The sequence below is a fragment of the Anser cygnoides genome, chromosome 3, assembly GCF_040182565.1.
Source record: "Anser cygnoides isolate HZ-2024a breed goose chromosome 3, Taihu_goose_T2T_genome, whole genome shotgun sequence".
Lineage (NCBI taxonomy): Eukaryota > Metazoa > Chordata > Aves > Anseriformes > Anatidae > Anser > Anser cygnoides.
In genome coordinates this window covers 73,509,678-73,524,531 of record NC_089875.1, presented here as the reverse complement: position 1 = coordinate 73,524,531, position 14,854 = coordinate 73,509,678, and the positions used below count along the sequence as shown (strand labels likewise).

At 39.8% G+C, this 14,854-nt stretch overlaps 1 protein-coding gene across 4 annotated transcripts in view; it reads left to right on the top strand.

Moving 5' to 3' along the window:
- The first annotated feature begins 28 nt into the window (after positions 1-28).
- The window catches only part of LOC106032597 (uncharacterized), an 89,807-nt gene continuing 74,981 nt past the window's right edge, over positions 29-14,854 (top strand). For 3 of the 4 annotated variants that reach the window (XR_010829773.1, XM_066993165.1, XM_048081093.2), the window contains exons 1-9: positions 29-1,743; positions 5,376-5,603; positions 6,993-7,065; positions 7,286-7,396; positions 8,028-8,141; positions 9,759-9,953; positions 10,586-10,694; positions 13,291-13,448; positions 14,499-14,651. Coding sequence is in view for 3 of the 4 variants with exons in the window: in XM_066993165.1 (XP_066849266.1) it covers positions 5,452-5,603; positions 6,993-7,065; positions 7,286-7,396; positions 8,028-8,141; positions 9,759-9,953; positions 10,586-10,694; positions 13,291-13,448; positions 14,499-14,651 (1,065 nt within the window). In the remaining variant the exon portion in view is untranslated. The remainder of the gene's footprint in view (positions 1,744-5,375; positions 5,604-6,992; positions 7,066-7,285; positions 7,397-8,027; positions 8,142-9,758; positions 9,954-10,585; positions 10,695-13,290; positions 13,449-14,498; positions 14,652-14,854) is intronic. The other variant, XM_066993163.1, reaches the window with a different exon arrangement.

Genomic DNA, 14,854 nt, shown 5'->3' with positions numbered 1-14,854 from the left:
TCCGTTTTCCGAAAGCCAGTGTTTTTCCTTTTTTCCACTAACTGAAGAATCTGAAGATTCATGATCTGAATCTTCAGATCATTGCAACCGAGGCAGAAAAAGAGGAATCGTCTCTTGTTTATGTATTTACACTTACTATGTAAGCTTTATTGACAATCTTAGTGTTAGGGAATGCTAGGGACTGGAAGCAAATAGCTATGCAGCTTTGCATGTGTAACCCTTCAGACCTAGTAAAAACCAGCTGTTTCATGGTAACTTCCCATTAAGCATCCCGTTGTTTTGACAAGTTTGAAGTAGCTGACTTAAAACTCTTCTTCAGAGTAAGCAATTTTAAATGACTTTCCTTGTGCCTATGAGTAGAAGTTTTCACAAAAACAGTCAGTAAATTGATGTGTTTGTCCCCGGCAGATACTGCATCTGCAGGGTCAGGACTAGTGATAGTGAATGTCAACATGGAGAAGGAAACAGAAGGACTTAGAAGTATATGTAGGGAAGGAAGTGACGAGGAGTGAGATCTGGGGGGAGAATATTGGTTTGCTTGCCATTCCAAGACTGTGGTTATGGCTCTGTAAAATTTCTTTTAGCACCCAGGTTGATGCAAGAATGAGGAAGGACAGGGGTAGGGGAAGAAAAAAGTGTTTTAATTTTTCATAAATGTTCTACTGCATATCTCAGGTATGAAAAGAAAGAAGTGGTCTTTCCAAGCCCCTCTACAGGTAAGAAAAAAACTGGAAGCATGTTCTCTTGTTAGGGCTTTGAGGAAAGGCTAGTAATGATTTGTAGTCACAATGGAAAGTTGGGTCTTCAAATTGCTGTTTTGCTCTGGCACCTGACAAGAGAAAGGGTTGTGACATTTTTCAGACAATTAAATTAAATTTAGAATAAACTGTTACAATCTTTGACAGAAGTTGTGTGTGAGAGCTTTTTGGAGCAGGTTTGAGGTGGGTAGTGAAGTTTATATGTCATAAACATCTTTATTAGGACTGTGGGAAACCAGGTTTTTCAGCAGATGCCTGGGGATGAATTTCCTCCATTCTACATTTCCTTCTTTGTTATGGATTATCTCTGGCTTAGAAAAGCACATCGTATGCTTAAAAGCACTTGAACACATTTCTAAACATGGTGTTTTCCTGGTATAGATAGCATTTCTGAGGTAGGCTTACATGTTTCTGGATGCTGGAATTGCTGATAGTGGAGACAAAAGAAAAATGAGTATTTCTGCTATTAACATTTTCAGACTGTATGTATCCTGCTGCCACGAGATAAGCCTTTGGCATTCCTAGAGGTAGTTAAATATCCTCTCAAGCTCTGTATGTGCAAGTGGGAGAGCAACTGAGAAGGGCTCGTCATGCCTTAAGGAGCCCAAAGCACTGTATTTCATGCAGAGGTCCAGCCTGACATGAAAATATTCAGACATTGGATTGAGGGAGAAAAACTGGCAGCATTTTGCCACAAACGCATAAAAATGGGCAGGAGTGAGAGCCAGAAGGCCCCGGGGCCTTGCAGGTGGGGCCTGAGGCAGTCACAGCCCCGGTAGCTTGGGGTTGCTATAGGGATAGCTGGGCCTGCCCGGGCAGGGTGTCTGCACATCAGTCACCTGCTCCCTCTGCGTCCTGACCCGGTGTTTGTGTTGTCTGTGGAAACCGGGGGAGAAGGTGCCATTTTGGTGCTGGAGCTGGGGAAGGAGGGCCCGCGCTGTCCCTGTGGCGGAGGGCAGCAGCTTGGCGGCAGGCAGTCAGACAGGTATCGGATGGGGCAGTGCTTCAGTGATGAAAGCCTTGAATAGCAGGGCTTCAAAATGTGCCTGCTTGCCTGCTGACAGGAGATAGCTGGTCCCAGAGCCCAGAATTAAGCTGCCCTGTTTGCCATTCTGTGGGGCGAGGGGCTGGAGGGAAAGGGAAAACTGCTAAAACAAGTCCTGTCAGCAGCTGGGCAGGGAGGGGTTGGGAATCAGCTTGTGTATTTATTTATTAGCACGTTCACAGTTTGGAGCAATTGGCAACCACATAAGGTAAGCCTTCAGAGAGATACACAGCAATGAGTGATGATACAGAACAGCAGTGATGAGGTGAACTTTGTGCTCAAGTGCTGGCAAGGTCCAGGTCCCAAGGGGATCAGGCACCCAGATTCCAGCGGGATCTGAATGCCCTAAAAGTGCTGGCCTTGGACTCCATAAACATATATTTGGAGAAAGCGCTGTGGTTAGAGAAGTCTTTTTTATAAGAACAGTATGTTTTGGCTTAGTAAATGCTTGCTCTACTCTTTTACAGATTCTTGTTTTGATTTATATCTTGTATGTTCTTGTTTGTCTTGAGTGAAACTGTATATTCCTTTTTTATAAATGTTTTGAATCTAGCTATAAAGGGCAGCAGACAAAAACATGCAGTGATCCCAAAAAAAGACTAATTGGTTTATTTACTCAAAATCCTGGCTCTTTTATGCTGAGTTATGCAAAATTGCCACAGCAAGAATGATCATCGACAACAGGTTTTGTTAGTATTTTAATCTAGGGTCATATTTTATGGCTAGACTTTACGGAAATTGGACAAAAGATGTAGGTCAAACAGTATAATTAAAAATACAGAACAGCAGATTGGATCCAATAATAATTCACTTTCCTGCTGCTAATGAAATATGCTAGCACAAATTAATGGCTTGTTACTTAAGCCTGTTGGAAAGACTTTGTCCCAGTACAAAAGGCATTCAGTTTGAAAATGTGTGTTACAGTCTTCTAACCAGCAAAGCTAGAGATTGGACATAGCTATAAATCCAGTGTGTTCTGGGAATAGAAGCTGGCAAAAACACTCCTAGCAAAATATCAGAGCAGGATCTCACTGGGATTTGGATAGCGGCTAATGTAACCGAGTGCAGATGTTTATGTGGACCGAAAGACGTTCCCAGAATAAGAATACCATACAAACACATGGTGATTTTTATAGCAGAAAAACAAGGAAGTGGGGATAATAAAACATATGCTCTTATTTCTGATGAAGAATTTGCTGTTTTGCTCAACACGCCTGTACTGAAGTGGGCAAGGCTGCCTCTCCAGTGTCTGCTGCTGGGGCCTATGGAAGCTTCTGGAAGTCCTTGGGTCATGGGGCTGGTGCTCATGTGAAGCTCCACGGGCTCCCCTTGTGGTTCCCTTGGTCTTTCTGAAGTTGGCAGAGGAAGTAAGAGTTTCTGGAAGTGTGATGTATCACACACTGAGGTAACGGCTAAAATAGGTCAGATGGATTTCATCCCAGACACCTGGTTCTCACTACAGACTACAAAGGGAGCCTAGGGTGATGAGTTTAAATAAAGATATTTGTGTTACACAGAGATTTTGGTCAGATAAATTCTGACTGAACATGGAGCTTTTTCCACTGATTTCTGGGAATCTTGGATTAACTCTTCAAAATTCATGGTGACAGAAGTGCTGCTTAAGTATAGGGCTGCTGATGAGTTGTGAGTCCTATGCATGACGCAGCTTGCAACCATTTGTCCTCCTGTCTTCATGCCAGTCTCACATGCACTGGCCTAAGTGTGGGTCCCCTTCTCAAAAACACCCTCAGTGTAACTCTCCCATGAAGAGCGGTCTCAATGACCTGAAACTAGGACATCAGGGTCTCAGTGCTCTGTGGTTGAGGAAGAGGCAGAATACTACCAGGTCTTTGTGGCTTTTGGAGCCCTTTCCTTCCCTACCATATACTATCTCACTCTATAATTTTTTCACAAGCCTATAGAGTTGCACCTGAAACCAGGCAGACTATTTGTACCCAGTTCTCATACTATAAAAGTGTATTTTGCTGATGCTTAAGACAAGTTCTTTCTGCAAGTTGAATTTATTTATGGGCAGATTTACTATTTTGCCAAAAATTTTGCTTTATCTGGAGAAGTGGTAATTTATATTCCTGCTGCTTCACCCCCCTCAGCTAACTCAACTTTAGTTCCATCTTCTATATCATAGCCTGAGCTAAGTAATTTCCATTAGTTTGCAGCCATATCTGAATGATTTTTACCTGAAATCCACTGCCTGCATAGTGGCATCTTTTTTTTCCTCTTGCTTCATTCTTATTTATATAGCCGAAGGATTGTCTGCTTTTTATTTTCCTTACCAGTGTTTAGTTTAGCTGGTGTTTTTTGCTTTAGTTCTGGGCTTCCCAGCACTAGTTTCTTTTCCTGTTTTCATTCTCTGCCTTGATAACTTTTTTGTTGGCTGCACCATCCTTTCTTTCAAATTCTTTACCCTGCTTTTATTTTAAGCACAACCATCTTCTCTTGAATGTGAAGTTCAGAGATCTGAATTCTCCAATTCCTTGGTTGCTTAGTTTGCAGCTCTTATTACCAGGCCAGTCTCAATACAAGAGACAAGAATTTGCCCAAGACCTTAGGATACAGTTGACCAAGAAGATCTGCAATAATGTATATCCTACACTTCTGTATTCAGCCTCTATATTGTTTGTTTGTGTAAGAAAAAGGGAGAAACCATATGCCCACAGCTGCCGAACAGATTCTGCAGACCACTGAGAAACAGATGCTACAGATTGTTGCTTCGTGGTTGATTTCAAATGAACTTGCCTCTTCCTCCCCTTTGCCCCGAAGAAAGAAAACCCAAATCTTTCTTCAATGACTTGCTTCTTTTCCTTAAAAAGACAGCTCCTATTTTTTTGCTTTCTAATTGATACATATCTAACTGACAAGGTAGTAAATAACTATAATTCCAGATGCGGGGAAGGGAGCAAAGCTACTTCAGAAATTCTCAAAAAAAAAAAAAAAGTGTTTCCCATGAGAACAGAGTGACCTTAGTAAAAGGGGATTATTTGCAGGCAGCACATCTGTCAAAAAGTGGCATTTCTTGCAAGTTTTTTTTACTCCTTATATTCTGGTCAACCTCAAGTAATAGTTTCAGGTGAGAGAAATAGCAAAAAAAAAAAAAAAAAAAATAGATTTTGAATGACAGTGGTTTTTGTTTTGGAAAATAATTAAAGCAAAAAAAGTTTCAATTCTTTTCTTGTAAAATATTTTATTCGACATATCAAATTTCATTTTTGATTATCTAAAGTTTCTGGAGTGTCCTTAATAAACCGGGTGAAGGAAGGAGGAGATACCATTTGTTAGGGGGATTAGGGTGGGGGCTTGAAAAATCTTGGCCCAAAATTATTTCCTGTTTTCCTCAGGCTAATATTCAAAATGGGAAGAATCCATTCCACCCAGTTCTGCTCCAGCTATTAAAATAAAATTCTTGTTAAAGATGGTTAAAGGAAATGCTGAATAGACAGTTCTTTAATGAAGATGCTATGTGTTATATACTGTTTATATATCCATATATATATTTTTATATAAACAATATATAGGAGTGGGAATTTATGCTACTTACATAGACATTTCTCCAGGTCCAGATTTCACAGGTGATTTGTTCTTGAGAAAGGAGCTTCCTCTTCTCGACTGCTTTGTCTTTTGGTCTGCCGAATGGAAATACACAAAATGGATGAAGTATACAAGATCTCTTCTACTGAGAAGGTCCAGCAGCTGGAAAGAGAGCTAGCAGCACAGCTGGCAGAGTTGAAGGCACAAATAGAAGACAACGGGGTACTCCAGGGAACACCAAGCAGAGCATACAGGTAATGATAACTTCCTGAGGCATGTAGGAGAGAGTGAGATTATAACAAAGCATTGTATATCTCTCTCTCTTTTTTTTCTTTTATTTTATTCTTTTTTTTCTAATAATATAGATATGTGTCTAAATATGCAATTTAGTGACTTCAATGCATACATGGGAACCAAGAAGGTTTTTCATTGTGTCTACCCCACCATTACAGTTGAAATGAAGAGAATGTGAGAGCATAAACTAAATCCCATTTCATGTCACGTATTGCAAACAAAACTTTAAATCTGCCTAGCATGTTAAGTATTTCTTTCTTGTGGTGAAGAGGAAGTAGCTTTAAACATAATGCTGGGATGTCTAAACAAAATGGTCACAAGTAAGACAGCTGCTCTTACTTTCCTCAGGCATAATGAGATATAAACTGTGACAGTGCACCCAGGTTTGGCTTCAGGAAAGCTGTAGGCCACCTGGAGAATATTTGAAGGAAAACAGACATCAAGCAATCTTGACTACGACACTCGAGACAGAAAGGAAAGCAGATGGACTACTGCCTCCACTCCACTCTGAATTATAAATCTTCAGACACATGGGAGTTGTTGTTAAGACAAGGGGAATACATTTCTGTTTTCATTTATGAATAGGACAGAAAAACATGGGCTAAAATTCAAACTTTCCAAATACAGTGTTTAATTAACACTGATGTCTAGTCGAGGATGTTGCTGACCATTCATGATTGGAGGCCTTTAAGAACAAGGTAGACAAATATTTGAAAGCAACAAATTTACTTCTCCTGCCTTAGAGCAGATGGAGTGCTAGATGATCACAAAATCCCCCCCCAATCCAACCTCACTCGGGTTCTGAAGTGTTCCAGTGGCATTTCCCATATATTACTTTTGGCCAAGATTCAGAAGCAGTTTTCTAATGGTCCAGGTTTCACCTATGTTTTAAATTTACACGCGTTCATTTTTATTCAGTTAAATAAAAAATTTGCTACATATGCTTGCTGCAAGTCTGTTGATACATGAAAATTAAATGGTTTTCTTCCAGAACTTTTCTCAGCCTCTTGTGATGCAGGCATTTTAGGAAGGAAGCTGGTTAAATTATGAAGGATGCTTGTCAAGGAACTCTGCTGCATAATTTTGGGCTGTCGTATGTGCCCATAGAATTGACAAGCATCCAGATGGACTTTTTAAAGACTTTGAGTAAAGAAAATGGAGGTGGAAGAAATTAGTGTGCCAAAAATGTCTGCTAATTAAATAAATCGTGCTGCTTTAGTATAGGTTCTTATACCATTAAACCCGCTTACTGTTGACCTCACCGTTTGAGTTGTGCTGGGCCTTAACAATGTTTGCTTTCTACAGGCTTGTATGTAACATTCTACTGAACTTTTTCTTTTTCTCTGCAGCTCTGTTCAAGTTCCAAAGGATGTAACTTATTTCAGAAAAGAAAGGGAGATAATACTGAAAAAAGTCTTCCAGGTAGGTAGCTAAATCATACACTAGCTTAAAATAGGTCACTTTGCTCTTTACCAAGTCAAAAGCGAAAATTAAATTCAGAAAAAGTGATATGTTTTGTGGAATGAGAAACAGTCTGGGCCTGTAATATTTCTTTGTCACAGCTCCCAACTAAATTCAAAGCCTAAGTATTTTTCTATATTCACCACTCAGGAAATATATTCAAAATACGCTCTGTTTGCAGGTGACCGAGGCAAAACCCCTTGTTATTCAGGCTGATGTCATGCAGAGGGAGTTAGAGAGCTGCTGGAGAAGGGAGTACACAGCAGCAAGCTTGCCTCTGCTGCTGCACCAGGTAGGATTTCTGCTTGCTGCAAAGCTCCAGGAGGTTTCTTCTAGCCCAGCAGGTTGCACTGTGATTTTAAAATAAGAATGGTATGCAACTCCTTCCTGAAAACAGGCATGAATGTATTAGTGCTTGCAGTTTAAAACATTTCCTTGTCTGATGTGAAAGAATTCTATTCTGTTTCTTTGAAGAATGGGAATCTCAGCCAGATCAGATGGGCTGGAACAATGTTCATGTATTTCCCTGCTGCTTTTGCTCTGTTCTATTATGTCTGCATTGCGGGATATTTTTATTCTCACTTTTAAAATGGAGCTCAAATTTTTAGGCCCAGTGGATGGAATTTTGCCATTTTCCTTGTACTGAGTGTTTTTTTTTTCATTCCCAGAATAATAGTGTTGTTGTTTTGTTGTTGTTTTTTCCACTGAGACAACTTAAGTACCCAACATTATATTAATGTACAGAATGTTTATATTATTAATAGTAATAATAATAGCACAGGGGTCTTTGACTGATTAACTATTATTTTGGTGTTGTTGCCTGATGCTCATGATGATCTATATACTGCTTAAGTTTCCTATCATGTTAAACTACTATTGTTTACTAATGTGTGATGTGTTGGTTGTTTTTGATTTTATTCAAGTTTTTTACAGACAGAATCACTCAGCTAGTCCAGAGTAAATATTTACACATGCTTAGATGGAAGAGATTTTGTACGCACAGCAGTGTTATTGAGCAGCTTTATCCTCTCTATCAGGTAGGGTCCAAAAAGTAGGTTCTAGCACATTTAGATGTTCATGAAAAACAATGTTTTTCATTGCTAGCAAGTGTTAGCAATGGCTTTGTTTTTACATCAAAATATATATATATATATATTAATGTTAAGGGTAATTTATAAAACTTCTTAATATTTAGATTTTGGTATCTGTTATGGTAGCATCTGTTTATATGGCTTAATAGAATCATAGAACCATTTAGGTTGAAAAAGACCTCTAATATAATCCAGTCATAAGGTTTCAAGCAATGCAATACTTGCCTGGAGTATCACATCCGTATTATGTACTAGCAGGTGGAAAACAAGGATATTATGTATGTAATTAACCCCATTTAACTACAGTTGTTATGGTTTATTGAAAAATATAAGCACTTGTAGCCAAGCAACATCTCAAGTCCAGTTTAGGAAGATTGAGGGTTTTTACTTTTTATCTCTGCTTTTATTGTTATTTACTTTAATAGCAGTTATTTTTCTCAGTTCAATATTTTCAATTTTCCAGGAGAAGCAGTTTTTGCTGCAAATAAACTGAGTTCTCTTACAGGTGAAAATGTTTTTTCCTCTTCAGACACAAATAAATGTCAAGCAGAATAGCTTAAATAACTGCCTTGCCACTATGTAACTATTCTTCTTTATAGTTATAATTCATGCTTGTTGATGGAATCTTCTATTAAATCATCTCTGTTGTCAACAACTCTATTTTCTGCTGAGCACTGTCGTGCTAGTATTCTCAGTAAATCTTTTGCTCTTTGGGTGGTTGGAATTTTCTGGAGGTTGTGACTGCTGGGGATCGTGGTGGTAGAGCTTGGTAATGAAGACAGTAAAGAGATCCACCACTTTCCCACATGAGCTTAATGACAAGAAACAGAACTGCAACTTGCTATTTGGGAAATGTATGAGCTGAGGCCAGGAAAGAGAGAAAACTGATTCTCTGGTGCAGGCAGGGAAAGTGGCAAACTATGTGCATGCTTATCCAGATCCTGTGCTGTTAACACTACTTAAGTAACTCATTCTGCCATTATTGATAAAAAGGAAAATGCTGAGTAGAAAATGGCCAAAGTGCATTTCTAGTTTTTGGCCAGTTCCAGGCTGCCTCTGACCAGCATAGATGAGCATCTAGATGAGCCATTCCCTAATGGGAAGCTCTCTCACAACCTCAGCAAGATGGGCTTTTAAAAAAATTGCAATTTTTCCCAGTCTTTTAAAGGAACATATTGAGTGAGTAGGGCACTTGTATGTGAAGTCTCACCTTTTCTGGTGCTACTTGAAGAGTCTGGCCTATTTAAATGGAGAAAACATGTGAAAGGATCCCTACATGTTCTTCAACATTATTATCAATCTGTTTGCATTCACATTTTCATGACTTAATATACTCTGAGCTGTCTGCTTATAGTCAGTATTCGCTGCTTAGAGAGATATACTGTTTAGACTGAAATTCACTTTTCCTCATTGGAAATACCATTCTGAAGCATTTAGGAAGGAAATAAGCCTTAGAGATTACTCTCAAACTGAGACTTCTTACGGAATGCAATGGTCTTCTAGCTAATAAGAGAAGATGCACAAGTGCAAAAATGATAGTGTCTCTTCTATATTCCTAAATAGCAGCGAGTTAGTTACATCATGGAGGAATACAATGATGCAGTTCAGAGGGCTGCAAGGCTTTCAGCTGCAAGGGAGAATTTCCTGACAGGAAAGAAAAATCCAGTGAATGTGGTGACACAGGAAGATCTGATGATTTACACGCAGTGGTTAGTGTGCCACTTACACTCTCTGAAGGGCATTCACCGTTTTCTCCAGGTAAGACAAACATTTTGAGCAGTGAAAACATAATTACACAACGTTCTTATCTTGGGTAAAAAAGTAAACTCAGGAAGATAAAAATTCAATGTAAAAAATCTAGAGGTTTGAAGGTACTGAGCCAAACTCCATACATATGACTTTCAGTTCTTCTAGCATATTGATTTTGCTGGAAAGAAAACACCTAAATTCAGCTTTGTCATTGTTGTAAGTGGAATAATGAGTTTTCTGACTGCAGGGTAAACAGCTTTGGGCTTCTTGGCTTTAAGGAGATCTAGAATGAGAAGGAGAAAGCTTGAGAGGCTTTTTTCCATATTGTTACTGTGATGCTGTTTTGATAGAGCAGAATGTTATGAAACGGTTGAGTCATCTTGATGAATAGTTAGTAGATTTGAGGAGTATTTGTTTAAGTGTTGCTTTTTGAAGACAAATCTGAATACATCCTTATTTTATCTAGTTTCTTTAATGATTTTATTAGTGCTGCAAGTCATTGACAGTGAATGAACTTCTATAATAATACAGAATGGATAATTGTTTTTTTCACTTTTGTGTTTTATTACTAAATTTGCCATTTAATAGTTGTATGCCTTCTAACTGACTTAGAATAACAACAAATATGTTTTTAAATCCAGATTCTCCAGCATTTACCTGCTTCTCATAGACTGAATGTGGTTGATGAGAAATGTCCTGATATGATCCCAGGCAACTGGGACAAATTAAGTGCTTTTGACACGAATTCAGGTATTTTGAATATTAATGTTTTCCTCTTCAAGAGTTTTAAGAAATGGTGAGAAATGATCAGCTTTCCTTTAAAAGTCCTACGGATAATGCGTTTGTTTATGTATGTTCTTTAAGAAAGGTCAACAGTGCAAATGTGGGAAATACTGAATGTTGTCCTTGGTTTATATGCTTGAGAAATTTGGAGCATGGCTTTTAAATTCAGCAAGAATCCTGGAAATCTGGTGTCCAAATTCCAAAGTGTGGAGCCCTAAATCTGTGGCGGTTGCTGCTGTGGCCTCGCAGTGCACTGGGCTGCAGAAACAGGCAGTTCAGAAGAATACTTGTGGGATCAGCTCAGTGGAGAATCCAGGATGTTGTCCTGATTATGCCAAACCCTGAAACTCAGCCTTCCAACTTTCTGCAAAGATATTATTTAAAATATTTCAGTGGGTGGCCAGTTTCTGGAGAAACTAAGAAAAGAGAGCTATTGTTCTCAGACCCATACTGAACTATCTCTAGAAAAATCTCCTTGTGGTTATTTTCAAGTTCTCTTTCCTTTTGAAGGAAGGGAGTGATGTTGCTTATGTGGAATTACCCACGTGAATGGTACTTAGCCCGACAGCATTCCTGTTGCAGAGTGTTTAAACCCTATAATTTAACCTGTGCTTTTACAGAGTGGGAATGGTGTTGCACTGTAGGAGCCCACGGGACTGTCTCTGGAAAAGCACAGCCCCTGCCTCTCTCCTGGGGGTGAGGCAGGGTTTATGCCTGCAGTCGGAAAGTGGACTGCCTGGGATGGAGGAACAAAAGGGGGCTGGGACTTGTCCTCCCCCTTCCCTTTCTCCACTGAAAACTTCTACCACAAGGTGTGGGCCTGCGAGGGGGAGCGGGCCACAACTCTGGCCTGGAATGACACTGCCCTGTGAGTGACACTTGGTGGAAAACAGTTTAGTAAGGGAAGAGATGAAGAACAGTGCTAAGGAGAGTACACATTTACCTGGGAAAGATACAGGGCCTTTAGCTCTTAGTTAGCTGTCTACCTAATCTCAGACTGGTCTAACTGGCCTTGCTGGTGCAGCACTCTTTCTCTCCGTAGTCCCAGAGGGGTCCCAGGCATGGCATGGCAGCACTGCACCTGGAGAGCAGCACTACCAGCGTTAAGGCACAGGGAGAGGAGAGTTAAACCCTTCTTCCCTGATGAAGCCCCTCAGACAGGCCACATTTATCTCACGAGTGGGATAGGAGAGGGAGGGATAAGCCATGATCCCACATATGGTGGGCTAATAATGCATGGAGAAGGGCACAAGACCTCCAATATGTTACAGGGTTCATGTGAGCCATTCATTTTGCTGAGAAACAGATGCTTACTGGTATTTAAAAAGCAACTCAGAAGTGATCTAGCTCATTTTGATCTTCAGTATTTAGTTATCTAATATTGGAGGCACAGTATCATATTACCATCATAAGCTTCATTCATCTCCTCGCTAGATCTGAGTTTCACAGATGAAACAACACAATGATTAAACAAGACATTAAAAACAAAGACGAAGTAAAGCATGGAACAGAAGAGCAGATGGCCCTTTATTGCTGAAACAATGAGATAATAAATTAGATTACGTGTAGTTCCACTAAACCCCAAGAGTTTTGCTGAACTTTAGCAAACAGTAACTTACCTATTAGAATCATTGTGTGTATCAGCAGTACCCATCAGTATTGGGTAAAGGAGAATGAGTTGGCATTTTTTCAGACTTTCAAAATTCTTTGGAAAAGAAGTAGCAGATACAGAGCTGCAGTTTGTTATGGCTTGGCCTGAGACAGAAACCAGGCAGTTGAAATAGTGGTAATCTTTCTGTAGAGGAAGGTGGTGTCACAGGGCAAACTGTAAGATTCTACATAAAAGACAGAGTTAAACTTACTTCTCAAAGAGATGAAAAGATGACAAAATATACAGGAACACAGTAGTTTTGTCTGATAAAAGGTGAAGGAATACCAAAGCCTTGAGCAAACCTGAGACAAGGTAAAGGAGGAGAAAACATTTCAGTTTTTCTAAAAATGGGTGCTATGCTGCAGACAAGACTCTTCAACACGGATACCGGGCCACTCAGCCATCCCTAGTACACCCTTGTTTCAGAAGTTTTTGATAACAGCATCATGCCAGTATCAGATACTGGAGGAGTGATAACCCTAAAATAGTAACATACTTGAAGTTCTTGTGGCATGTGAAGATTTGGGAGGTGTCTGTGTGTGAGAAGAATGCTGTACGCCCCTGAGCTATGACTCTTTGTTCAGGCAGTAGGATTTGTTAGTTGGCATCCTTTCCATGCTAGAAGATAGGCACTCCTCCAAGGACCATGGAGGTGACCTGACCTGCAACAGCTGTTAGACTTTCAGGTTATGGTAGAAGGCCCTTTCCTAAAAGCAAAACAAAAATAAAAATCCGTATGAGTGTGGGCTTTTCCCTCCCTCCTTCTTTCTCTGGCATATATCTGCTTCAGTTTGGAAAAAGGAAATTAGATCATTGGTGGATGCAAAGCAAAGGGCAGTGACAGTACTCTTTGCAGTCATGTTGCTTAAAATGTCAGTTTTCTCCAGCTGGTCTGATTATGGCTTTTTGCAGAATCCTGCCACAAAGTGCATCCAGTGTCCTTGCCACAGCACAGCACTGAAACCGAGGAGCTGAGACCCCAGCTCCAGCTTCTGATGGCTCACTTTGGTATTGACTACAACCTTGAGGATCTCAAGAACCCAGCTAATGAGATGGAGCTCTTTTCACTGGTAACTGAAATGCATTTCTTGATACTTAGGGGGAAAAAAAGTCTTTAAAAGTATGGAAGGAAGTTCCTTTTATTACGTCAGTGTTTTGTGTCATGGAAAAATAAGGTTATGGTCACTTTTGTTCTTGATGGGAAGTGGCAGAAAAGCCTGGATCCTTCCCATTAAGTTGTGGCAAACGCTGACAGTTCTGCAGAATTTGTATTTTCAGTGTTATTGCTCTGAGTCTGTACCTTTTGCTCTCCCATCTCTCACTCATGCCTTTTGTGTGTTTTTCTCGAGTTTTCCTGCCCTTGTGTTGTGTATCCCAGAGCTGTGGTACTTCCACTAGAGGTCGGCTTCTGCACACCATCACGCGGGACTTCGCCAAGCTGCCACAGTTAGGGGTTATCAGCAGGAAACCTGGTGTTCATCTGTTCTGTCACCTACTAGGCAAAACCAACCCCAAACCTCCACTTTGTGTTCAGGGCCCAAAAGAGATGTATAGCTGTGAAACATAAATAACATTGCTTTTAAATACGTGTCTTGTCTTACAAACCATGGCCTGTAGTAGAGCTGGTGGTAGAGATGAAAAGGGCAGAGGTTTGGTTACATAAACTGGTCTGTAAGTCTGCCATCAAATTTGACTTGCCCTGGTGAAATCACTGAACTACCCAAGATAAGTACAGGCTAGGAAATAATGCGAATTACCTTCACTGTAGGCCAGTGGTGGTTTATTCATTTCTGAACAGGATTTTCAAAGAACCTCCTCTTGGTGAATGCTATTCCTACCAGAGTTGATGATGATGGATTTACCATTGACTTTGACTAGAAGACAGTAAGTGTTTTTGAAAATCCTAGTCTTCTTTTTGGAGGCTCTGGAGTTAATAGCAGGGAGTTTCATTTTGCCTGCTGGAAAGGAAAGAAAAAAACAGAACCAAAATGTCTCCTTTGTCTCTTGACCATTCCAGTTATTTATTTTGTTTCAGCTGATTATATGCATTATTACTTTTTATAGAATTTAATATGCTGCTTGTGAAATTTATAACTGTGCCATCTCCTTTTATACTTCAGGTTGTCAAAAAATTTAGAAGCGTCTTCTGCAAACAGCAGACGATGAGAACATTTCCAGTTTATGATGCAGAGGCTTCCAGATCAGATAAATGGGGCATGTTAGATCCAACCAGGGCTTTGAAGAAGAGAGCCAATTGGGTTCCCTTTTTAAAGGTAATCGTGAGGAACTTTCCTTTTCTAATTGTTTTAGTAAAATGTCTTAACCAGTCTTCAGGATGCACCAAAAGAAGTAAATTCTTTTTTTTTTTTTTTTTTTGACAAATAGAATGATGATCTTCGAATGCTTCAGGTCCTAAGTACCTCCTATACCTCTGCATAGTCAAGAGCCCCTGTTCATGTCTGTTAAAAATAAAAAC